Here is a 27,775-nt window from a genome sequence, read left to right as displayed (position 1 = left end):
AACCTCTAAGGGAAGACAGATCAGGTTCACAGCAGATCTGTCCACAGAAACTTGGCAGGCCAGATAAAAGTGACATGATATATTCAACATGATGAATGGGAAAAATATGCAGCCAAGACTATTTTCTCCAGCAAGGCTATCATTCAGAAGAGAAGGAGAGAGAGTTTCCCAGAGGAAAAAAAAAACTAAAGGAGTTCATAAGCACTACACCAGTCCTGCAAGAAATATTAAAGGGGACTCTGAGTTGGGGGGAAAAAGACTAAAAGCAACAAAGACTAGAAATGAACAGAGAATATCACCACAAACACCAACCTTACAGGTAACATGATGGTGCTAAATTCATATCTTTCAGTAATCACTCTGTAATAGGACTAATGCTCCAATCAAAAGACATAGGGTATCAGAATGAATTTTAAAAAAAGACTCATCTATATGCTGCCTATAGGAGACTCATTTTAGACCTAAAGACATCTGCAGATTGAAAGTGAGGAGATAGAGAACCATCTATCATGCTACTGGATGCTGAAAGAAAGCCAGAGTAGCCATATTTATATCAGACAAAGTAGATTTTAAACCAAAGACTATAACAAGAGATAGAGAAGGGTATTATATGGTAATTAAGGGGTCTATCCATCAGGAAGATCTAACAATTGTAAATATTTATGTCCCCAACTTGGGAGCACCCAAATATATAAATCAATTACAAACAAACTCATTGATAGGGGCTCCTGGATGGCTCAGTCAGTTAAGTGTCTGCCTTCAGTTCAGGTCATGATCCCACATCGGGCTCCTTGCTCAGTGAGGAGCCTGCTTCTCCCTCTCCCTCTGTCTGCCACTCCTCTTACTTGTGTTCTCTCTCTCTCTCTCTGTCAAATAAATACAATCTGGATAATAATACAATAATAGTAGGGGACTTTAACACCCCACTTACATCAATGGACAGATCATCTAAGTAGAAAATCAACAAGGAAAAATGGCTTTGAATGATACACTGGACCACATGGACTTAACATATATTCATAACATTTCATCCTAAAGTGGAATATGCATTCTTTTTGAGTGCATGTGGAACATTCTCCAGAATAGAGCACATACTGGATCACAAATCAGCCCTCAAGAAGTACAAAAAGATTGAGATCATACCATGCATATTTTCAGACCACAACGCTATGAAACTTGAAGTCAACCACAAGAAAAAATTTGGAAAGACCACAAATACATGGAGATTAAAGAACATCCTACTGGAGAATGAATGGGTTAATTAGAAATTAAAGAAGAAATACAAAAATACATGGAAGCAAATGAAAATGAAAACAGGATAGTCTGAAACCTTTGGGATACTACAAAGGCAGTCCAAAGAGGGAAGTATATTGCAATACAGAGCTAACTCAAGAAACAAGAAAAGTCTCAAATATATAGCCTACCCTTACACCTTAAGGAACTAGAAAAGGAACAGCAAATAAAACCTAAAGCCAGCAGAAGAAGGGAAATAATAAAGATTAGAGCAAAATTCAATGATATAGAAATCAAAAAACCAGTAGAACAGATCAACAAAACTGTTGGTTTTTTGAAAGAGTTAATAAAATTGATAACCCCCTAGCCAGACTTATTAAAAAGGAGAGAGAAAGGACCCAAATAAAAAATCATGAATGAAAGAGATCACAACCAACACCATAGAAATACAAATAATCATAAGAGAATATTATGGAAAATTATAGGCCAAAACCTGGGTAATTTGGAACTACCAAAACTGAAACAAATAAAAAATTTGAGTAGACCCATAACCAGCAGAGAAATTGAATCAGTAATCAAAAATCTCCCAACAAACAAAAGTCCAGGGCCAGATGGCTTCCCAGAGGAATTCTACCAGACACTTAAAGAAGAGTTAAAACCTATTCTTCTCAGGTGCCTGGGGTGGTTCAGTCGTTAAGGATCTGCCTTCATCTCAGGTCGTGGTCCCAGGGTCCTGGGATCGAGTCCCACATCAGGCTCCCTGCTTGGTGGGAAGCCTGCTTCTCCCTCTCCCACTCCCCCTGCTTGTGTTCACTCTCTCACTGTGTCTCTCTCTGTCAAATAAATAAAATCTTAAAAAAAAAAAAACCCTATTCTCAAACTTTTTCAAAAAATAGAAATGGAAGGAAAACTTCCAAACTTATTCTGAGGCCAGCATTATTTTGATTCCAAAACCAGACAAAGACCCCAGTAAAAAGCAGAATTGCTGGCCAATATCCCTGATGAACATGGATGCAAAAATTCTCAACAAGATACTAACAAATAAAATCCAATAGTACATTAGAAGAATTATTCATCACGACCAAGTGGGATTTATTCCTGGGCTGCTAGGGTGGTTCAGTATTTGCGAATCAATCAACGTGATACACCACATTAATGAAAGAAAGGATAAGAACCACATGATCCCTTCAGTAGATGCAGAAAAACTTGACAAATACAGCATCTATTCTTGATAAAAACCCTCAACAAGGATGGAACATACCTCAGCATCATAAAAGCCATATATGAAAGACCCACATCAAATATCCTCAGTGGGGAAAAACTGAGAGCTTTTCCTTTATGGTCAGGAACTATACAGGGATTTCCAGTCTCACCATTACTGTTCACTTTAGTACTGGAAGTCTTAGCCTCAGTAGTCAGACAACAAAAAGAAATAAAAGGCATTCAGATCAGTAAGGAAGAAGTCAAATTTTCACTATTTGCAGATGACATGATACATGACTCCCTACTGTTTGGAGAAAACCTGAAAAACTCCACCAAAAAATTGCTAGAACTAATACATGAATTCAGCAGTTGCAAGATACAAAATCAGTGTACTGAAATCTGTTGCATTTCTATACACCAATAGTGAAGCAGCAGAAAAAAAGCAAGGAATCAGTTCCATTTACCCAGGCGCCCATGAACTAATCTTTGGCAAAGCAGGAAAAAATATCCAATGGGAAAAAGAATGCCTCTTTAATAAATAGTGTTGGAAAAACTGGACAGCGACATGCAGAAGAATGAAACTGGACCACTTTCCTACACCATACACAAAAATAAACTAAAAATGGATAAGAGACCTAATTGTGAGACAGGAATCCATCAAAATCCTAGAGGAGGGGCGCCTGGGTGGCTCAGTCATTAAGCGTCTGCCTTTGGCTCAGGTCATGGTCCCAGGGTCCTGGGATTGAGCCCCGCATCAGGTCTCTGCTCAGCGGAAAGCCTGCTTCTCCCTCTCCCACTCCCTCTGCTTGTGTTCCCTCTCTTTCTCTCTCTGTCAAATAAATAAAATCTTAAAAAAAAAAAAAATCCTAGAGGAGAACACAGGCAACAACCTCTTTAACTTTGGCTGTACCAACTTCCTATAAGACATGCCGTTGGAGGCAAGGGAAATAAAAGCAGAAATGAACTATTGGGACTTCATCAGGATAAAAAGCTTCTGTGCAGCGAAGGAAACACTCATCAAAACTAAAAGGCTGCCTATAGAATGGGAGAAAATATTTGCAAATGACATACCTGATAATGGGTTAGTATCCAAAATCAATAACGAACTCATCAAACTCAACACCCAAAAAACAAGTAATCCAGTTAAGAAGTGGGCAGAAGACATAAATAGACATTTTTCCAAAGAAGACATACAGATGGCTAACAGACACATGAAAAAATTCTCAACATCACTCATCATTAGGAAATACAAATCAAGGGGCGCCTGGGTGGCTCAGTCGTTAAGCGTCTGCCTTTGGCTCAGGTCATGATCCTGGGGTCCTGGGATCGAGCCCTGTGTCGGGCTTCCTGCTCAGTGGGAAGCCTGCTTCTCCTTCTCCCACTCCCCCTGCTTGTGTTCCCTCTCTCACTGTCTCTCTGTCAAATAAATAAAAATCTTTAAAAAAATAAATAAAAAAAAGGAAATACAAATCAAAACCACAATGAGATACCACCTCATACCTGTCAGAATGGCTAAAATTAACAACACAGTAAAAAACATGTTGGTGAGGATGTGGAGAAAGGGGAACCCTCTTACACTGTTGGTGGGAATGCAAACTGGTGCAGTCATTCTGGAAAACAATATGGAGGTTCCTCAAAAAGTTAAAAATAGAACTACCCTATGATCCAGCAATTACACTTCTAGGTGTTTACCCAAAGGATATAAAAACAAAGATTTGAAGGGGTACATGCATCCCGACGCTTATAGCAGCAATATCAATGATAGCCAAACTATGGAAAGAGCCGAAATGCCCATCAACTGATGAATGGATAAAAAAGTGGTATACACACACACACACACACACACACACACACACACACACACACACACACACTGGAATATTACAAAGCCATTAAAAAATGAAATCTTGCCATTTGCAGCAACATGGTTGGAGCTAGAGTGTATTATTCTAAGTGAAATAAATCAGAGAAAGACAAATACCATATGATTTCACTCATGGAATTTAGGAAACAAAACAGATGAACATGTGGGAAGGGTGGAAAAAGAGAAGGAGGCGAGAGGCAAAGCATAAGAGACTTTTTAAAAGAGAGAGCATGAGCTGGGGGCAGGGGCAGTAGGAGAAGGAGAGGGAGAGAAGCAGACTTCCCACTGAGCGTGGAGCCTGACTTGGATTGATCTCACGACCCTGAGGTTATGACCTGAGCCGAATTTAAGAGTCAGACGCTTAACCAACGGAGCAACCCAGGCACCCCAAGAGACTCTTAGCAATAAAGAACAAACTGAGGGTTGATGGAGGGAAGTGGGTGGGGGATGGGCTAAATAGGTGACAGGTATTAAGGAGGGAACTTGTTATGATAAGCACTGGGTGTTATATGTAAGTGATGAATCACCAAATTCTATTCCTGAAACCAATATTACACCATATGTTAATTAACTAGAATTTAAATAGAAATTTGGAAGAAACAAAAAAGAATGTAATAGGATGCATAAACATAACAATAAATTTTCAAAGTTGTGATAGTGGCATATGTGTAGTCAACAAAATAGATAATGTCCAGAAAAAATCCCAAGTTCTTAATGGGAATCTGTGTATGATGAATGGCATTTCAAATCTGTGGAAAAAAGACATGTACTTAAGTGTGAGACAACAATGTAAGCATTTTGAAAATTAAGTGAACAAATAAATCAATGGAATGCACACTTTATACCAAAGTAAATTCTCCTTTAAATGTAAGGATCAAGGTAAAGGCTTGGCATTGACATGTGATACTTGGAATAAATTCAAAAAAATGGCTCAACACTAAGATCATAAATTCTGAGTGTGTAGCTTTGTCACATGGTGTTTGGCCTGACAACTTACTTAAAAAGGATTAGATATTCAGGAATAAATAGACTGAGTGATGAAGAAGGTAAGGTCTGGCACTTTAGTATCTTAGTGGGTGAACACTTAACACTCAGTTGGGTTTCCCAGTTCTGTGCTCGAATCTGAGATGGTTGCAAGTTACATACTTTTCCTAGAGTTTTGAGATAAAATCCCATGTTTATTAAGGAAAATAGTGTTTTCTGAAGCAAAAGAACTTTGATGTGTGACAAAGAAATCTTAAGGGTTTGTTTTATATCTATTAATATGTTTTATTTTTTCTACAAGAAAGCTTGTTTACTGCCAATATTTACCTTACACATTTGGAACTTACATGGTTATCTATAGTCAAACTTAAATTGGCTCTTCTAATTTTGCCAAGAAATAGCCTCACTTTAATGGTTTGTTTCCAAAATCTTTTTTCACCTTTTAATATAAAGTTATGTGAACTTTAGTAATAACATAGAATTCTAAGTATTTAAAGTATCTGGGATTATTTTGTTCATAACATGAAAGTAATTTTTAAATTATGTAATTATGTTCTGTTTTAATCATTATCTTCCTGTTTTCTTCATACTTCACCCATCTCAAAGAGTTTCCTTAAAGTATATTAACTGGTTCAGTGGTGCTTGGGTGGCTCAGTCGTTAAGTGTCTGCCTTCAGCTCAGGTTATGATCCCAGGGTCCTGGGATTAAGTCCCGCATCAGGCTCCCTGCTCAGCAGCAAGCCTGCTTCTCCCTCTCCCTCTGCCTGTAGCTCCCCCTGCTTGTGCTTTCTCTTTCTCTGTCAAATGAATAAATAAAATTTTTAAAATAAAATAAAAAGTAAAGTATATTAACTGGTTCAACTCATTAATCTTGATACTATGGAATTATTAAAACTTCTCCTTCTCAAAAAAAAAGTATTATTTTCCAGATATGTCACTTTAAATTGGTATAAACCTATGTGGTGAGATTCTTTTTCATTTTGAACATTTATTTTCTGAATCATAACAATTTTAATCCTTTATACTGTGACAAAACTTCCATGGATTTGATATGGGAAAGGAACTTAAATTTAAGTATATTACCTCACAAAACCTTTCCTCCATATGTGACATGGGTATAATTATCCCTATCAGCGCAGCCACACAAGGTAGATGTCATCTGCTTTTACCTGTTGAGACACCTGAACCTTGGAAGAGTCAGGCAAATTGCCCAAAGTCACATTGCTTCTGAGTGACAGAGCTAGAAGGAAAACCAAGGGTTTTCTGACTCCAAAGCTTTTGATCTCTTTACTACCCATTGTTTTTATTCCATAAGGAATTTAATAAATATTTGTTGAATGAAGGAATGACAGAGACTGAGAGGTTTCTGTCATTGAAGCATGTGTAAGGTTTTACACACTCATGTTTATTGATTACCGTATCACAGGCACCGTGATGAATCTTTATTTATTTATTATTTACTTTTATTTATTATTTATTTATTATATATATTTAAAATTTAGAACCTTTTTAATTTTTAAATAGAGACAGATTTTAGTCTCTTAATTTCTATTAGGTTTAAGGTTTTTCCAGCTCTTGAACTTTTAATTTATCTTTTTTGTTTTTATTATTGTGGTAGTTGTTTTGTTTTGCAAATCAACCCTTTGATAGAATCTGAACCAGAACCATTGAGGGTATAACTATACGCGAAGCCACTGTTAGCCAGACAAATTAAATAAACACCTGAATGTTTACTTTGATTAGAGTTGAACTGTGAAATTAATCTGCTTGCTGATTTTTTCCAAGATTTAGCAAGAGGAAATAATAAATCGTTGTGGTTTTCTGTTCTTTTTCAGCTTTCAGAAGAATTATTAGATAAATGGCTCACCTACCCAGAGTCCCAGCATGTACCCCTCGGCCAGCATATGCTTGGTTTTGCTATGAAGTCTGTTACACAGATGGTAATGGGTAGTACATTTGAAGATGATCAGGAAGTCATTCACTTCCAGAAGAATCATGGCACGGTAAGTCTTGGGACAAGTTTAAAATTATTCTTTCATCAAATTGGATAGTTTAATAATGTAGACTTTACCTCTCAAGAAGAAGGTTTAGGATCTTGCAGTGGAGAATTTTCTTGTTTTGGGCTAAAATAGCAGTGCAAGCAAAGATAATTGTATTTCTAAAAAATGTAAGAATTACTTTTTTTAAGGAATTTTTGAAATTTAAAAAGCATCTAAATTTCCTAAAGAAATTTCCTTTTAATACTTATCAAGTATGTTATAAAATAATACTGAATTCTAGAATAAAGAGAAAAACTTTAATAGAACTAGGCTATGTCCCATATAGAAAGAAATTAAAGCCAGTGGAACATTAAGATGTTAATGAAACGAATATGATTTGAAGAAAGGCTAATTCAGTCTAAAATTGATTTACTTTTTTTTCTAGATTCACATATGGAATTTATTTTATTCTCTATTTTTATTAGTTTCAGTATTAATTTACTTAATCCCAATGTTAATTTATTTGGTTCAAATAATACTTGGGTCGTTTTGCTGCATTTTGGGTCTCTCAGAAATTATTTCTTATTTTATTCAAATCTACAAAAACATTTTCGTTAAATAATCAAGATAATGTGTTTAGAACAAAAATCACTAGAAACTGTGGCTTAACACTCTCTTATTGTTTAATATACTTTTCCCCATTAAAATGGTTTAATTACATATGTCTGATGATTACAAAATACATGTTTCTTATCAACATATTCAGGAGTGTAAAAATAAAGGTGGAAAAATCACTCTAAAATGAGGAGAAAGAAAATACCAGCATAAAAACATACAGAATAGGTCATTCTGGAAATAATACTGGATGTCTTTTTTAAAAAATGCGATCTTGGGACGCCTGAGTGGCATTCACTTCCTAGACTAGTCTGTGTACCCAGGCAAAATAAATTGGTTAAGGAATTCCTAAAATGTCTTCATATTTTAATGAAGAATCAACTTTTGACTCAGTTATTGTCTGATTTTTTTTTGCATGTTGACAAGATAGCACTTTTTTAAAAGATTTCATTTATTTGTCAGAGAGAAAAAGCACAAAGCATGGGGAGCGGCAGGCAGAGGGAGAAGCAGGTTCCCCACTGAGCAGAGAGCCCGATGTGGGACTCGATCCCAGGACCCTGGGACCATGCATGACCTGAGCCGAAGGCAGACGCTTAACTGACTGAGCCACCCAGGCGCCCCAACAAGGGTATTCTCTTAAATAGTGACAACACAGTTTTCAAACTTGGGAAATTGAACATTCAAACGATACTGTTATCCACAGCCCATATTCAGATTTCTTCACTTTCAGTGGTCAGACCTCTTTAATGTGGAAGAGTTCCTCAGTTTTTCTTTGTTTTTTGACCTTGACATTTTTTAAAAAACAAAGGCCGGTTATTTTGTGCAGTGTCTCTCAATTTGGGTTTGAGTAGATTCAAATTATGTATTTTTGGAATCTGGTATTCTCTTAACAATACTAGAAGTTGTCAAAGGGAAGTTTCCAGACCATAAACATGACTTAAGTTCCTTCTTCAAATGATGGGTTTTTTTTAATAATTTTTTATTGTTATGTTAATCACCATACATTACATCATTAGTTTTTTTTTTTTTTAAAGATTTTATTTATTTATTTGAGAGAGAGAGAATGAGAGACAGAGAGCACGAGAGGGAAGAGGGTCAGAGGGAGAAGCAGACTCCCTGCTGAGCAGGGAGCCCGATGTGGGACTCGATCCCGGGACTCCAGGAGCATGACCTGAGCCGAAGGCAGTCGCTTAACAACTGAGCCACCCAGGCGCCCTACATCATTAGTTTTTGATGTAGTGTTCCATGATTCATTGTTTGTGCATAACACCCAGTGCTCCACGCAGAATGTGCCCTCTTCAATACCCATCACCAGGCTAACCCATCCCCTCACCCCCCTCAAATGATGTTTTAATGTCTGAAGCACCACAGTGTTGCTGTTGTCCTATCATGCCACCAGGAATAATAATCAATTTATGCATGCAGAGGCAATGACAACTGCATATGACTGCTGCTTGGTTGACAGCAGTTGAGATGCCATCACTTGCAGGACGTATACTGATTTCACAGGTGTCAAACTGAAAAACGTACTCATCACATATAGTTGTATACTGTGTTTCTGAAATGTGCTCCGAAAACTTGTCCCAGTTATTTTCCCACCAACATTAGTGTGCTCATTCCCTGACATTTAGAGTTATTGGTCCTTTAAATATTTGCCTATATAATAAGTCAAAAATTGTATTTCATGATTATAATTTTTATTTTTTATTGTTTACAAGGTTAAACATCATTTAATATTTTTATCAAACATCTGTGTTTCAATTTGTGTTTTGTGGGATACTTTCTTATGTTCTTTGCCATATTTCTGTTGATGTGTTTTTTACTAATCAGAAAGAGCTCCTTATTTTTTTTTAATTTTATCTTTATTTTTTAAAGTAAACTGTACACCCAGCGTGGGGCTTGAACTCATGACCCCGAGATCAAGAGTTGCATGCTCTACTAACTAAGCCAGCCAGATGCCCTAAGAGCTCTTTATTTTTATCTCAGTTTTCATTTATAGGATTTTAAAAAAAGAAAGGCTTTATTTTTTAAAGCAGTTTTGGGTTTATAATAAAACTGAGAGGAAAGGGGCGCCTGGGTGGCTCAGTTGGTTAAGCATCCAGCTCTTGATTTCAGCTCAGGGCAGGGTTGTGAGATTGAGCCCCATATTGGCCTCCACGCTGAGTGTGGAGCCTGCTTAGAATTCTCTTTTTCCCTTTCCCTCAAAAAAAAAAGGAAGGAGGAAGATACAGAGATTTCATATACCCCTTTCATATACCCCGTGCTTCCACACATGCATAGCCTTCACCATTATTGACATCACTTACCAAAATTGTGCATTTTTTTCTAAGGATGAACCTGTATTGACATATCATAATTACCCCAAGGGTTCACAGTTGGTATTGTACATTCAGTGGGTTTGGACAAATGTATAATGACATATATCTATCATTATAATATCATACAAAGGATTGTTACTGCCCTAAAAATCCTCTGTCTATTCATCTCCTGCCTCCTCTTTCTGGCGAGCACTGACCTTTTTTAAAGATTTTTTTTTTTAAAGATTTTATTTATTTATTTGACAGAGAGAGAGATAGCGAGAGCAGGAACACAAGAGGGGGAGTGGGAGAGGAAGAAGCAGGCTTCCCACCGAGCAGGGAGCTTGATGTGGGGCTTGATCCCAGGACCCTGAGATCATGACCTGAGCTGAAGGCAGACTGTTAACGACTGAGCCACCCAGGCGCCCAAACACTGACCTTTTTATTGTATCCTTAGTTTTGCCTTTCTAGAATGTCATATAGTTGGAATCATTCTAGTTTGTAAACTTCTCAGATTGGCTTATTTTTCACTTACATTTAAGCTTCATCCATGTCTTTTCACGGCTTGATAGCTCATTTCTTTTAGCACTGAATAGTGTTGTATTGTCTGGATGTACCACAGCTCATCCATTCATCTACTAAAGGACATCTTGGTTGCTTCCCAGTTTTGGCAGTTATGAACAAAGCTTCAGTGAACAGCTGTGTGCAGGTTTTTCTGTGGACATAAGTTTCCAGCTCCTTTGGGTAAATACCAAGAGGTGTGATTGCTGGTAAGAGTATGTTTAATTTTGTAAGAAACGGTTTTTGAGGATTCTATTGATGTATCCTCTGGCTCAGAGGTTCTTTACTAAGCTGTGACCAGTGTAGTAATAAGCCTATGAAAGGCATTCTTCATTTCTGCTACAGTGTTTTTTATCTCTAGCATTTCTTTCTGGTGGTTAGGATTTCCATCTCTCTGCCTACATTGCCTGTCTGTTCTTGCATGCTGTGTACTCTATCCTTTACCTAAGGATCCTTTAGACCCTTAGCAGCATATTAAGCAGAGTTGTTTTAAATTCCTGGGGGCACCTGGGTGGCTTCGTCAGTCGGGCATCTGACTCTTGGTATTGGCTCAGGTCATGGTCTTGGGTTGTGAGAGCAAGCCCCACGTCAGGCTCCGTGCTGGGCGTGGAGTCTGCTTGAGGTTCTCTTTCCCCCTTCCCCCTCCCCCCACCTCCCCCCCGCCCCTGCTCGCATGCTCTAAATTAATTAATTAATTAGTTCTTCATCTGATAATTCCAATGTCCCCTCCATATATTGTTCTAATGCTTGCTCTGTTTCTTCAAATTGTATCTTTTACCTTTTGGTATCCCTTGTAATTTTTTTATTGATCCCTGGACAAACCGGGTAAAACAAACTGGTGTAAATAGGCCTTTAGTAATGTGATGGTGAGGTGTGAGGAAAGGGGAAGCATCCCACAGTCCTATGATTATGTGTCAGTCTTTTAGTGAGCCTGTGCCTCTGGATCGTAAACTTCATAAGCGTTTCTCAGTTTTTTTTTCCCCCTCCCCATTTGGGTGGGACAGGATGGCTTCCTTCTTCCTTCTTCCACCTGAAATGCTGGCTCTGACTGGAGTTGGATATTTCCCTTCTCCTAGGCAGTTCAGCTCTGACAAAACCCCAGCCTGTTAGGCTCTGAGGGCAGGCCTTGTTAAGAACAGAGTGCTCTGGTTTATTTCAGATTAGTTCCTTTTTCAAGGAAGTTTTTTTCAAGCTTCCCTGCTAGAATCCCAAGGGGGAGTTTCTTCATTATTTACTGTGGGAACCTGGTTGAGCTCTTAAAGGTAAATCTCACAATATTTTTGGGGGGCGGGGGTTGGGACTATGATTGGGTCTCCCTGGAGTTTTTAATTCTCAGTGTTGTATATACTGAACCTCCAGCTGTTTGTTAATTACAGTTCAGGTTTTCCTACCCCAGGACTGGGTCCTGAGGTGGTTTCTGCCTGTGGGTCTCTGCTTCGGTAAGAGATAACTCCCTGATTTCACCTGTCTCTTTAATCTTGGGCCCTGTCCTATCTTCCTGTTTTCCCTAGTTTCTTTAAACCCTGGGTCCTCTCCTGTCTTAGGGTCCAAGAAGAGTTGTTGATTTTTCAGTCTGTTCAACTTTTTGTCATTGGAATGGAGTTGCTAAATGAATGCAGCTTTCTCATCATTAATTTATGCCCTCTGCTCTGTCATGCTTAGAAAGTCCTTTCCCGGGGCTCCTGGGTGGCTCAGTCAGTTAAGCGTTTGCACAGGTAATGAGCTTGGGGCCCTGGGATTGAGCCCCACATTGGACTCCCTGCTCAGTGGGATGGTCTGCTTCTCCCTCTCCCCTTGCCCCTCCCCCCTGCTCATGCGCACTCACTCATTCTCTCAAATAAATAAATAAAATCTTAAAAAAAAAACTCCTTTCCTGCTTTAGGGATATATATAAACATTTACTATACATTTTCACAGTACTTTTAATAGTTTAATTTTTCACATTAAAGAGTGTGTAAGGTATATCTTTGTAAGGTAAGAGTTAAGGACTCTTACTATTAATAATTATTCAAATATTTAGCATTGATTAATGAGTGTTATATTCTTTCTCTACGTTCTTTCACAGCTTTTAAATAAGCTAAAGTTTTTTTCAGGGGCTAATTATCCAGTTTTGAAACAACTGGTGCCTGTTTTATTGTTTACTATCTCTAAACCCTAGACTAATTTTTAACCTTTTTTCTGGATCTCAGCCAGTGCTTATCAGTATCACAGGTGAAGTAAAAATTTGGATTTCCCTATGAATTTTATTCATCCACTGGTGCTGTTATAGTAAAAAATTGAAAATTGACGCTACTGCCACATCCTTTTCTTCCCCATTCCTACATCTTTTAAAGAAAAGAAACTTGTGACTTTCTAGTTATAATTAGTTTTAAAGTGCCCTGACTGAAATTATTAAAATATATTTGCACTCTAGCCTCTGAGACTATGGAGTAAATCATTATGCAGCCCACTTAAAAGGGAGAACTTAATTATCAGATCTGTTGGTAAGATAGGAATTTCCCAATTACTGGCTTAGATTGCTTGGTATTACTTAGAAAATCTACTTTACTAGATAACAAGTATGTTTTCCTATTTTCAGGTTTGGTCTGAGATTGGCAAAGGCTTTTTAGATGGATCGCTTGATAAAAGTACAACTCGGAAAAAACAATATGAAGATGGTAAGTTTTGCTACTCTTAAATTATAGTAAGGATATGTGCCCCAATTTTAATATGGTCATCTCTGAATCATGAGATTATAGGTCATGTATATTTTCTATCTTTATGTTTTTCTCCTACATTTCCTATATTAGAGGTTTTTCTTAAAAGAGAGGAAAAAGCAGTAAATCAATAAATGAAACTCTAATACTCACTATAGAATGAGGCTGGTATAGCCTACAGGAAAATGTAAGGGTGCAATCCTGGGAAAGCAATTTGATAATACATATTAAGAGTCATAAATAATGGGGGTGCCTGGGTGGCTCAGTCCGTTGAGTGGCTGCTTTTAGCTCAGGTCATGATCCCAGGGTCCTGGGATCAAGCCCCACATCGGGCTCCCTGCTCAATGGGCAGCCTGCTTCTCCCTCTCCACCATTTGTGCTCTCTTGTGTTCTCTCTATCTCTCTCGCTCCTCAAATAAATAATTTTTAAAAAAAGAATGCTTTAAAAAAAAGTCATAAATAAAGGATAAAATTATCTAAGAGAAGAAAAAAATCATGAATATTTTTTTGTAGTGCTGTTTCTATAAATAGAAAATCAGAAGCAATCTAAATGTCCAACAATATAGGAATTGCTAAATCATACCAGCTTAGATATTGTATAGATATTTGTAAAAAATGTAGGAACATAAAAATTCTTGCTATTATAACATTGAGTAAAAATATTCCCAGGTGCCTTGGTGGCTCAGTCGGTTAAGTGTCTGCCTTCGGCTCAGGTCATGATCCCAGGGTCCTGGGATGGAGCCCCACATCAGCCTACCAGCTCAGCGGGGAGCCTGCTTCTCCCTCTTCCTCTGTCTCTCTGTGCTCTTTCTGTCTCTGTCTCTCTCTCAAATGAATAAATAAAATATTTGAAAACATTTTCAGGGGCGCCTGGGTGGCTCAGCTATTAAGCGTCTGCCTTCGGCTCAGGTCATGATCCCCGGGTCCTGGGATCAAGGCCTGCATCAGGCTCCCTGTTCAGCGGGAAGCCTGCTTCTCCCTCTCCCACTCCCCCTTCTTGTGTTCCCTCTCTCACTGTGTCTTTCTCTGTCAAATAAATAAATAAAATCTTTAAAAACAACAACAACATATATTTTCAAAATTTGGGGGCATTGGTTACAACTTTATATCTACACAGAAAAATAGCAGTTTTAGTTTGATAGCTCCACAGAATTCTTCTTCTTTTTTTTTTTGGTTGTGTATCTTCTATCAGTAACTTAATGATTATAGTGTTTTAATACTTTTATTTTGAGCTGCTTCGATTCCTTTTTTGGAAGTAGGGTAAATTAAAATACATGGGCTATGTTGGAACAGTGGATTATTTTCCATATATAATAGTGTTGCTTCCATTACTGTCATCCTTCATTCTTTAAATAAATGTTTGTGGTCTGTATGTGCTAGGCACTATTTTATTTTGTGTGAGGGAGACAAAATTCCCTGCCCTCATGGGGCTTACGATTCTAGTGATTCCCTTGATGTCCAACACAAGTCCAAAAAAGCCAATGCACTCTGGTTTTTATTGACATTGTGATTATCTTGATGGATGCATTAGGACTAATTCCCCTTAATAAAAAATGTATTTCACAAATATTGGTTCAATTAATCCAAAATGAAAATTAATAATTTATGCCCTGTGATTCTAAATAAGAGTAGATTATCTAACATGATACGTTTCTTGGGTTGTAACATTGGTGTAAATCAAATTTTTATTGAAAATGATTCTCTTTTTGGTATTTATGTGAGTAGGAAGCCATGGCTGGATCAGTGCATCTTTTGTTTACGTGAGTCATTCTTAACCTGGTCTGTACATTAAAGTCACCTTCAGAACTTAAAACAAAAAAAACTGAAGATCAGGCCCCACCATAAACCAGTTTATTCAGAGTCTAAGAGAGAGGTGCCCTGGGCATCAGATATTTCTGTGAAATCTGTGCAGATTATCCTGATGTACTTGTAGGGATGAGAATGTACAGCAGTAGTTACCAGGCTTTGCTACACATTGAATCTTTTAAGAAGTATGGGGGTGCCTGGCTAGTGCAGTCAGAAGAGCATGTGACTCTTGATCTCATGGTCATGAGTTCCAGTACCATCCTGGGTGTAGAGATTACTAAAAAAAAATTAAACTATAAAAAAATAATAAATATTGACATCAGGCTTCCATTCCTAAACATTTGGATTTAATTTGAATGAGGTGTGACTCATACTTTATGATTTTTTTTTTTTTTTGAGAGTGAAAGTGGGGCGGGGGGCAGAAGGAGAGAAAGAGAATCTTAAGCAGACTCCATGCCCAGTGTGGAGCCCAGTGTGGGGCTGGATCTCACGACCCTCAGATCATGACCCAAGCTGAAATCAAGAGTCAGATGCTTAACTGGCAGAGCCATCCAGGTGCCCCTGCTTTACAATTTTTTTAAAAAAGCTTCCTAGGTGATTCTGATCTGTGGCAAAATTGGGAACCATTGCATCACAGTGTTAATAATTTTTCATTTTAATCACTAATGTATTACATTCATGCAATTCTATAATTAGTGAATATCTATAATATTCTGGTATGTTTTTGGTGCTGGGGAGATGTTGATAAATAAAAATTGTAGTGGGAAGCAGCAGACAATAATCTACATAAGTAAACTGAATAGTGTTTTTTTTTGAAGTCTTTATTCATTCATTTGCCAGAGAGAGAGAGGGAGAGTACAAGCAAGGGGAGTGGCAGGCAGAGGGAGAAGAGGCTCCTTGCTTAGCAGGACTAAGCATCGACTAAGGATCGATGCGGGACTTGATCCAGGATCCTGAGATCATGACCCAATCCAAAGGCAGACCCCCCACCATCTGAGCCACCCAGGTGCCCCTTAATAGTGTTTTAAAAGATGAAAAGTTCTATGGAGAAAATTAAATCAGGAAGGGAGATAGGGTGTGCTAGGGATGGGGAGGTTGCAGTTTTGAATAAGGTTATTAGGAAGGGCCTCACTAAGATTAGGTGACTTATAACACTTGCAAGAGATAAGGAGATCACTCACTGCAGATCATGTGGCTATCCACATGTCCAAAGGAAGAAGATTCTATGTAGAGGGAAAGTAATTGCAATGTTCTGGAGATGGGAACTTTTTGGCTGGAGTGGTCAGTCAGAAGAGGAATAGAAGAGATGAGGCCAGAAAGACTGGGGAGGAGGGACAGATTTTGTCTGGCTTGTATCTCATTGTATGACTAGGTTGTTACTATGAGATAGGAAGCCACTGGAAGATTTTAGCAGTTATAATCTGAGTTTTGTGGGGTTTTTTTAAGATTTTATTTTTAATTTCTACATCCAATGTGGGGCTCAAACTTACAACCCTGAGATCAAGACTTGCATGCTCTACTGACTGAGCCAGCCATGCGCCCCAATCTGAATTACATTTTTAATGGGTCACTCTGGCTGCTGTGATAGATTATAGGCACGTAGAGCAGAAGCAGTGAGACTAATTCAGGGGCTGTTGAAATGAACCAGGCAAGAGAAATAATGTGACTTGGACTAGGTGGTAGGCAGCAGAAAATAGAGAATGAAGGAAGAAAAAAAGGAAGAGTAATTTTGTATTTTGAAGTTAGAACACAGACATTAGCTCACAGGTTAGTTGTATGGTATAAGAGAGAAGGAGACACCAAGGTTTCAGGCCTGAGTATTTGGAAAATGAAGTTGTTAGGGAGATAGGGCAGACTTGGGAAAATCCACTTTTTGCTGGGGAAGATCAAGAGTTCATTTGTAGATATGTTTAATAGGCTTCAGACATCTAAGTGGAGATGCTAAGTTCGTTGTTAGATGAATCTGGAGTTCAGGGGAAAGAAGTGCAAACTGGAAATATAAATGTGGAGTGTTCAGTCCATTGGTTGTATTTAAAGCCTTGAGACTAGTGACCATCAAGGTAATGAATATAAATAGAAAAAGAAAAGAGGTCTGGCGGGGGAGGAGCAAGATGGCGGAGGAGTAGGAGACCTAAATTTCATCTGGTCTCAGGAATTCAGCTAGATAGGGATCAAACCATTCTGAACACCTACGAACTCAACAGATCAGAGGAAGGAATAGCAGCAACTCTCTGAAGAGAAAAGCGACCACTTTCTGGAAGGTAGGACGTGCGGAGAAGTGAATCCGAGGTGATATTCAGGAAGATAGATGGCAGGGGAGGGGGCCTCCGTTAGTCGTTACCGGCAAGTGATAGAGCAGCGGAGCACAAAATCAGAAATTTTAGAAGTCGACTCTGCTGAGGGATGTTGCTCCAGTGGCTAAGTGGGGGGTGGAATCCTCGCTGGGAGAGTGTGGTCTCAGGACCCTCAGGGTCACAAAAAGACCGGGGGTGCCTGAGTGCAGCAGAGCTCCCAGGTATCGGAGCGGGGAAGCTGGCTGCAGAGACGGAGCCGAGGAGTGGGCTCTCAGCTCAGGGTTGTCATAAACCGTGATCCGTGGCACAGTCGGGCCACTGCTCTTCCAACAGGGACCCAACAAGCGGCAGATCCGGGGAGACTCCTCTTCCTCCCCGGGGAGGAGCGGTGCAGGTGCGCATCGCAGGGATCTGCTGGGTTTGGAGACTCCACACGGGGTTGTGAGCCAGAGATAGAAAAGCTTGGTCACAGGCCGGGTGAGCACGCAGTGTGGCCAGAAATGGGGGAGACGGGAGTGATTGCTTTTCTCTGCAGGCGCACTGAGCAGTGGGACCCCGAGTTTTTGGCTCCTCCGGGGTGGAGATTGGGAGGGCGCCATTTTCATTCTCCTCCTCCAAGGCTGTACCGAAAGCTTGCAGGGAATAAAAGCTCCTGAGAGCAAACCCGAGCAGATTACTTAGCCTGGACCGGCAAGGGCGGGGCAATTCCGCCTCCAGCAAAGACATTTGGAAACCATATATATATATATATATATATGTTTTTCTTTCTTTAAAATTTTGAGAGGCACTTTCTTCTAACAGACCCAAATACGCCTGAAATGTAGTGTGTGACACTGAGCTGTACACCAGCCTGATCATATTTGATCATATTCTGTTTTTATGTTTGTTTTTAACTTTTTCTGTTTCTTTTTTCTTTTTCTTTCTTTCTTTCTTTCTTTCTTTCTTTCTTTCTTTCTTTCTTTCTTTCTTTCTTTCTTTCTTTCTTTTTCTTTCTTCCTTTCTTCCTTTCTTTCCTTTCTTTCCTTTCTTTCCTTTCTTTCCCTTTCTTTTCCCCCAGTTTCAGGTCTCTTCTGATTCATTTAGTGTATATTTTTCTGGGGTTGTTGTTACCCTGTTAGCATTTTGTTCTCTCATTCATCTATTCTACTCTGGACAAAATGACAAGATGGAAAAAATCACCTCAAAAAAAGAACAAGAGGCAGTGCCGACTGCCAGGGACCTAATCAATATGGACATTAGTAAGATGTCAGAACTAGAGTTCAGAATGACGATTTTAAAGTTAGCTGGGCTTGAAAAAAGTATGGAAGATATTAGAGAAACCCTTTCTGGAGAAATAAAAACTAAAATCTAACCAAGTCGAAATCAAAAAGGCTATTAATGGGCACCTGGGTGGCTCAGTTGGTTAAGAGACTGCCTTCGGCTCGGGTCATGATCCTGGAGTCCCGGGATCGAGTCCCACATTGGGCTCCCTGCTCAGCGGGGAGTCTGCTTCTCCCTCTGACCCTCTTCCCTCTCGTGCTCTCTATCTCTCATTCTCTCTCAAATAAATAAATAAAATCTTTAAAAAAAAAGGCTATTAATGAGGTGCAATCAAAAATGGAGGCTCTAACTGCTAGGATAAATGAGGCAAAAGAGAGAATTAGTGATAAAGAAGACCAAATGATGGAAAATAAGGAAGCTGAGAAAAAGATAAACAACTACTGGATCACGAGGGCAGAATTCGAGAGATAAGTGATACCATAAGACAAAACAACATTAGAATAATTGGGATCCCATAAGAAGAAGAAAGAGAGAGAGGGGCAGAAGGTATATTGGAGCAAATTATAGCAGAGAACTTCCCTAATACGGGGAAAGAAACAGGCATCAAAATCCAGGAGGCACAGAGAACCCCCCTCAAAATCAATAAAAATAGGTCAACACCCCGACAGTTAACAGTAAAACTTATGAGTCTCAAAGACAAAGAGAAAATCCTGAAAGCAGCTCGGGAGAAGAGATCTGTAACCTACAATGGTAGGAACATTAGATTGGCAACTGACCTGGCAGGCCAGAAAGGACTGGCATGATATATTCAGAGCACTAAATGAGAAAAATATGCAGCCAAGAATACTATATCCAGCTAGGCTATCATTGAAAATAGAAGGAGAGATAAAAAGGTTCCAGGACAAACAAAAACTAAAGGAATTTGCAAACACAAAACCAGCCCTACAAGAAATATTGAAAGGGGTCCTCTAAGCAAAGAGAGAGTCTAAAAGTAACCAGACCAGAAAGGAACACAGACAATACAGAGTAACAGTCATCTTACAGGCAATACAATGGTACTAATTTCATATCTTTCAATAGTTACCCTGAATGTAAATGGGCTAAATACCCCAATCAAAAGACACAGGGTATCAGACTGGATTAAAAAACAAGACCCATCGATATGCTGTCTGCAAGAGACTCATTTTAGACCCAAAGACACCCCCAGATTGAAAGTGAGGGGGTGGAAAACCATTGACCATGCTAATGGACACCAAAAGAAAGCTGGGGTGGCAATCCTTATATCAGACAAATTAGATTTTAAACCAAAGACTCTAATAACAGATGACGAAGGACACTATATCCTACTTAAAGGATCTAACAATTGTAAATATCTATGCCCCTAACATGGGAGCAGCCAATTATATAAGCCAATTAATAACAAAAGCAAAGAAACACATCAACAGCAATACAATAATAGTGGGGGACTTTAACACCCCCCTGACTGAAATGGACAGATCATCTAAACCAAAGATCAATAAGGAAATAAAGACTTTAAATTTCACCCCCCCCTCACTGAAATGGACAGATCATCTAAACTAAAGATCAACAAGGAAATAAAGACTTTAAATTTAGACACACTGGACCAAATGGACTTCACAGACATATTCAGAACATTCCATCCCAAAGCAACAGAGTACACATTCTTCTCTAGTGCCCATGGAACATTCTCTAGAATAGATCACATCCTAGGTCACAAATCAGGTCTCAACTGGTACCAAAAGATTGGGATCATTCCCTGCATATTTTTAGACCACAATGCTTTGAAACTAGAACTCAATCACAAGAGGAAAGTCAGAAAGAACTCAAATACATGGAGACTAAGGAGCACCCTACTGAAGAATGAATGGGTCAACCACGAAATTAAAGAAGAATTAAAAAAATTCATGGAAAGAAATGAAAATGAAAACACAACTGTTCAAAATCTTTGGGATGAAGCAAAGGCAGTCCTAAGAGGAAAGTATATAGCAATACAAGTCTTTCTCAAGAAACAAGAAATGTCTCAAATACACAACCTAACCCTACACCTAAAGGAACTGGAGAAAGAATAGCAACTAAAGCCTAAACCCAGCAGGAGAAGAGAAATAATAAAGATCAGGGATGAAGCAAAGGCAGTCCTAAGAGGGAAATACAAGCCTTTCTCAAGAAACAAGAAAGGTCTCAAATACATAACCTAACCTTATACCTAAAGGAGCTGGAGAAGAACAGCAAATAAAGGCTAAACCGAGCAGGAGAAGGGAATTAATGAAAATTAAAGCAGAAATCAATGAAATAGAAACCAAAGAACAGTAGAACAGATCAACGAAACTAGGAGCTGGTTCTTTGAAAGAATTAACAAGATTGATAAACCCCTGGCCAGACTGATCAAAAAGAAAAGAGAAAGACCCAAATCAACAAAATCATGAATGAAAGAGGAGAAATCACAACCAACATGAAAGAAATACAAACAATTATAAGAACATATGAGCAACTATATGCCAGCACATTAGATAATCTGGAAGAAATGAATGCATTCCTGGAGATGTATCAACTACCAAAACTGAACCAGGAAGAAAAAACCTGAACAGACTTATAACTACTAAGGAAATTGAAGCAGTCATCAAAAATCTCCCAAGAAACAAAAGCCCAGGGCCAGATGGCTTCCCAGGGGAATTCTACCAAACATTTCAAGAAGAATACCTATTCTTCTGAAACTGTCCCAAAAAATAGAAATGGAAGGAAAACTTCCAAACTCGTTTTATGAGGCCACCATTACCTTGATCCCCAAACCAAAGACCCCATCAAAAAGGAGAATTACAGACCAATATCCTTGATGAACATGGATGCAGAAATTCTCACCAAAATACTAGCCAGTGGGATCCAACAGTACATTTAAAGGATTATTCACCATGACCAACTGGGATTTATCCCTGGGCTACAAGGTTGGTTCAACATCCACAAATCAATGTGATACAATACATTAATAAAGGATAAGATCCTCTCAATAGATGCAGAAAAAGCATTTGACAAAGTACAGCATCCTTTCTTGATCCAAATTCTTCAGAGTATAGGGATAGAGGGTACATACCTCAATATCATAAAAGCCATCTATGAAAAACCCACAGTGAATATCATTCTCAAATGGGGAAAGACTGACAGCTTTCCCCCTAAGGTCAGGAACACGGCAGGGATGTCCACTATCACCACTGCTATTCAGCATAGTATTAGAAGTCCTAGCCACAGCAATCAGAAAACAGAAAAAAATGAAGGCTTCCAAATCGGCAAAGAAGTCAAACTCTCACTCTTTGCAGAGGATATGATACTTTATGTGGAAAACTCAAAAGACTCCACCCCAAAACTGCTAGAACTCATACAGGAATTCAGTAAAGTGGCAGGATATAAAATCAATGCACAGAAATCAGTGGCATTCCTATCCACCAACAAGACAGTAGAAAGAGAAATTAAGGAGTTGATCCCATTTACAATTGCACTCAAAACCATAAGATACCTAGGAATAAATCTAACCAAAGAGGCAAAGGATCTGTACTCAGAAAACTATAAAATACTCATGAAAGAAATTGAGGAAGACACAAAAAAACGGAAAAATGTTCCATGCTCATGGATTGCAAGAACAAATATTGTGAAGATGTCAGTGCTTCCTAGAGTAATCTACACATTTAATGCAATCTCCATCAAAATACCATCCACTTTTTTCAAAGAAATGGAACAAATAATCCTAAAATTTGTATGGAACCAGAAAATACCCCAAATAGCCAGAGAATGTTGAAAAAGAAAAGCAAAGCTGGTGGCATCACAAATCCAGACCTCTAGCTCTATTACAAAGCTGTCATCATCAAGACAATATGGTGCTGGCACAAAAACAGACACATAGATCAGTGGAACAGAATAGAGAGCCCACAAATGGGCCCTCAACTCTATGGTCAACGAATTTTCGACAAAGCAGGAAAGAATGTCCAGTGGATAAAAGTTTCTTCAACAAATGGTGTTGGGGAAATTGGACAGCCACATGCAGAAGAATGAAACTGGACCATTTCCTTACACCATACACAAAAATAGACTCAAAATGGTTGAAAGACCTGTGAGACAGGAGTCCATCAAAATCCTAATGGAGAACACAGGCAGCAACCTCTTCGACCTCAGCCACAGCACCTTCTTCCTAGAAATATCGCCAAAGGTAAGGGAAGCAAGGGCAAAAATGAACTATTGGGACTTGATCAAGATAAAAAGCTTTTGCACAGCAAAAGAAACAGTCCACAAAACCAAAAGACATCCGACAGAATGGGAGAAGATACTTGCAAATGACATATCACATAAAGGGCTAGTATCCAAAATCTGTAAAGAACTTACCAAACTCAATGCCCAAAGAACAAATAATTCAATCAAGAAATGGGCAGAAGACACGAACAGTCATTTTTCCAAAGAAGACATCCAAATGGCCAACAGACACATGAAAAAGTGCTCAACGTCACTCGGCATCAGGGAAATCCAAATCAAACCTCAATGAGATACCACCTCACACCAGTCAGAATGGCTAAAATTAACAAGTCAGGAAATGACAGACGTTGGCGGGGATGCAGAGAAAGGGTAACCCTCTTACGTTGTTGGTTGGAATACAAGCTGGTGCAGCCACTCTGGAAAACAGTATGGAGGTTCCTCAAAAAGCTGAAAATAGCACTACCCTACGACCCAGCAATTGCACTACTGGGTATTTACCGCAAAGATACAAATGTAGGGACCCGAAGGGGTATGTGTACCCTGATGTTTATAGCAGCAGTGTCCACAATAGCCAAACTATGGAAAGAGCCAAGATGTCCATCGACAGATGAATGGATAAAGAAGATGTGGTATATACATACAATGAAATATTATGCAGCCATCAAAAGGAATGAAATCTTGCCATTTGCAATGACATGGATGGAAGTGGAGGGTATTATGCTGAGCGAAATAAGTCAATCAGAGAAAGACATGTATCATATGATCTCACTGATATTAGGAATTCTTAATCTCAGGAAAGAAACTGAGGGTTGCGGAGCAGTGTGGGTTGGGAGGGATGGGGTGGGTGGGTGATAGACATTGGGGAGGGTATGTGCTATGGTGAGTGCTGTGAATTGTGTAAGACTGTTGAATCACAGACCTGTATCTCTGAAACAATAATACATTATATGTTAAAAAAAAAAAAGTTAGCAGGAAGGGAAAAATGAAGGGGGTAAATCGGAGGGGGAGACGAACTATGAGAGACTATGGACTCTGAAAAACAAACTCAGGGTTCTAGAGGGGAAGGGGGTAGGGGGATGGGTTAGCCTGGTGATGGGTATTAAAGAGGGTACATATTGAATGGAGCACTTGGTGTTATACACAAACAATGAATCATGGAACACTACATCAAAAACTAATGATGTAATGTATGGTGATTAACATAACACAATAATAAAAAAAAGAATAGTGCATCAGCAAAAAAAAAAAAGAAAGAAAGAAAAACAGAAAAGAGGTCCAAAAGCTGAGTCCTGACCTTAGACCTTCTCTCATTAAGAAATACGAGAGATGAGAGGGAATCATCGAAAGGAGACTGAGAATGAGCAGGCAGCAAAGTGGGGGAAAGTATGGGGTCCAAGAGGGCATGGAATCCCAAGATCCAAATGAAAATCTTAACACCTGAATAGTATTTGATCAGGGTCCTGAGATCGAGCCCCACATCGGCCTCCCTGCTCAGCAGGAAGCCTGCTTCTCCCTCTCCACTCCTTGTGCTCTCTCTGTCACATAATAAATAAATAAAATCTTAAAAAAAAAAAAGGACAGACTTTAGAAGGCAAGTAGGTAGTATCAGGTGAGACGTTTATGTGTGTGGAGGCCTCCAAGGTGCTAGCGTTAGTTCCCATTCTTGACCTGGGTGGTGATATTATGGGTCTTTGCTTTATAATTATTCCTTAAATTGTACATATATAGTATTTGCACCTTTTTGTATGTAAAATTTAGCAAAAAAGAAGGAAAATAAAATTGATGAATTTAAACATAAATTAACTTTTAAAAATTGTTGCTTACAACTCTTTTTTTGGAAAGTTTTATTCTGCACATAGCAACATTGTACAGAAATATTAAAAAGTGTTCAATTTTTACAAATGCTTATATTCTAAAATCATTTTTGTATTTCTTCTCTTAGCCCTTAGACAACTGGAATCTATTTTAAAGAAAATCATAAAAGAACGAAAAGGAGGAAACTTCGGTCAACATATTTTCATTGACTCCTTAGTACATGGGAACCTTAATGACCAACAGGTGATTTAATTGTTAAATGTTTATCAAGTAAACAATAATCACATATGTATAGTGTGCTTTGTATTCACTTTAATCCAGATGCACTCCCAAAATTCAATGGCTTCTGTTTTATTGTACATCATCTGTAAATAATACAAGTATTTAGTCTCTTATTATTTAGCTCTTTGAAGCATCTATATATTATTTAATATTGCATAAGCAAATGTTGAATCAAAATTCTCTGATCATAAAAGAGGAGGACTTACCTGACTAGGTTGGCAGCTTGACTTGTTCCCAAAGCACTCTGTTATCCCCAGCATACCACTGTGTTTGCGGTGTTGTCAGGCAAAGGACAAGAGTGGAACCATTATTACCACACCTGTTCATTATAGGAACCTTCTGCCCCCTCTACACATGTGAGTCTTCATAGACAGAATGGGTTTCTGGATGTGTATAGGTGCAGAATTGAATAAGGCTCCAAGGATAGTGGTAGCCTCTTCTGCACCGTTCCTGAGGCTTTGTTGCTGCACCTGGCCAAGCCAGAAAGATAGCACTGAGGCAGTTTGTTTGGAAAAACAAAGCATGAGCCAGTGATAACTACCAATAAATGTTTATTGCATCAAAAAGGCAATGTAGTATTTAGGTTGGTTTTTACATTCGATTTTTTTAAGTGAAAACATTATAAAGAAATAATATTCTTTTTTCCTTTCCTTGACCCTAATTCTATACTATAGGTTATTTTGATAGGGTCTAATACAGGCCACCTTATATTTTACACTTTCTAAACTTAGTTTTCTCTCCTAGATCCTTGAAGACAGTATGATATTTTCTCTGGCCAGTTGTGTAATAACTGCAAAATGTAAGTATAATTGATTTCTTTTTGAGATAGATTATAAAATATACATGGTTAAAATAAAGGAAATATTGTTTATAAGACCTCTTTATAATTTCCCTTCTCTTGTCTTTTTTATTCTTGTTTGAAAGGCTTGATTCACACAGCTACTGTTTTTTTTTTTTTTCTTAACCCCAGGTGCTCTATGCCACCTCTGAACATTGCCATAAATTTCTTGACATGGTTTATGGATTGTGAATTCTAGTTAGGGCCTTTAAATGAACTGTTACTGACACCTTTCCAACCAGAGCAGTGAGCTTTTCAATTTCCTGCTGCAGCTTTTCACTTTGCCTCCAATCCAGTTTGCTATTATTAAGGTCTACCAACAGAGGATATAGGCCACAGAAACCACGATTTGAAAGAACTCTTTTGGTGGAATTGAAGATGATTTTTATTTAAAATTCTAAAATGTGTGATATGTTTCTAAGTTTCCTTACTGCTTTTTAGTTTAGCAGAGTACCATTCATTCATATGGTATTTATAAAAATTTGTGTATGTTTATAAAAATATAGTAATATAAAATGCTAAAGGAAGTATCAAAACAGTTTGAAATAGAAGAAATTTATGATCATTTGAAGGATTTCATTTACAACTCTTTCTGTTTAAAAATAGTGATTAAAAATGTAAACTTCCCATAAATTTTTCTTCTTTATAAAATTTTTGACATCTAGAGATGTCCAGGTATTATAGGTTAAATGGAATCTGGGTGTGCATGTGTCAAAAATAATGTATTGAACTTCTTTAAAAAGTGCTTACCTTGTTTTTTTAAAAATTTACTACATTATTAAACTATATCTTTGCTAAAGACCTTCAAAAAATCTGAAGCAGTTGTGCTCTGTATACAGAGCAAAAAAGTGACCATTTCCAAAGTTGGGTTAATATTTTAATATTATTGCGCTTTTAGGGAGGATTTCAGACTATCACTGTTTCTTTGCATGTGGTTTGGTTATTTTTTAAGGTACCTCTGAATTTTTTTGAGAGTCAAGATAGGCAGGAAACTTTAATCCTCTGCTACTTATTAGCCTTGAGCAAGATATCTGCCTCTGCATTTTCTTCCTTTTCTAAAATAACAGTTTAGGTCTAGATGACCTCCAAGGTATTCTCAAATCTGCAGTTGTGTCTTTGGTTCAGTATCATGATTAAAGAACGTTCATGACTTAAAATATTATTTTTAAGCTATGCTCAGTCATACTTCAGAGTCCTACAAAAGAACCAGTGTTTGAGATTATTAAACCACATAGTTATGTTAATTTGAAGTGATAATATGGTGAAGCAGGGTTTATGAGTGCCTACTGTGTGCATATCCTTATAGTAAATCTTTCAATATTGTATATTACTGTATGTTGTAAAATTACAAACATGTACATATTGTACACTGCACAAGTTTTCATATCACTTGTGAAGCAGAAATTCTATAGTTCATTCAAAAGCCCTAATAAAGAAGTATATGTAGGAAAAAGTTAAGGATAGGCAGTTACTCCTGTGCCTTTTTATAAACTCTGAATATGAATAAATTATAAAAAAAAAGTTGAGTACCAGGTAGGTATTAATTTTATTGGTAATAACATTTAGTACAGAAAGTGAATTATGTCCTTTCTAGGCATGAGAATTGGATAAGTGAATTAGGCAAACATTAAAAAAAAAGTAACTGAGACAAATTTAAGTCGGCCCTTAGCTCAAGAAGGAGATCATTAATAAGTAGAAGTAGAAATTACTAAATACATTTTTAAAAGTGGTTGACACAGAAAAAAGTAGTATAGAGTCATCTCAAGCATAATCTAGGGTAAGAGGTACTAGTATC

At 38.1% G+C, this 27,775-nt stretch overlaps 1 protein-coding gene across 1 annotated transcript in view; it reads left to right on the top strand.

The window, feature by feature from the left end:
• The window catches only part of CYP20A1 (cytochrome P450 family 20 subfamily A member 1), a 70,807-nt gene that overhangs the window by 26,679 nt on the left and 16,353 nt on the right, over window positions 1–27,775 (top strand). Inside the window, exons 5-8 of the mRNA XM_028112109.2 lie at window positions 7,119–7,286; window positions 13,314–13,392; window positions 24,988–25,103; window positions 25,887–25,941. Of these exons, the coding sequence (XP_027967910.1) occupies window positions 7,119–7,286; window positions 13,314–13,392; window positions 24,988–25,103; window positions 25,887–25,941 (418 nt within the window). The remainder of the gene's footprint in view (window positions 1–7,118; window positions 7,287–13,313; window positions 13,393–24,987; window positions 25,104–25,886; window positions 25,942–27,775) is intronic.

The sequence above is a fragment of the Eumetopias jubatus genome, unplaced genomic scaffold, assembly GCF_037043125.1.
Source record: "Eumetopias jubatus isolate StellerSeaLion01/CBP00866 unplaced genomic scaffold, mEumJub1_p1.0 scaffold_3, whole genome shotgun sequence".
NCBI lineage: Eukaryota > Metazoa > Chordata > Mammalia > Carnivora > Otariidae > Eumetopias > Eumetopias jubatus.
The sequence above is the reverse complement of the archived record's forward strand: the minus strand, read 5'-3'. Positions and strand labels throughout refer to the sequence as shown.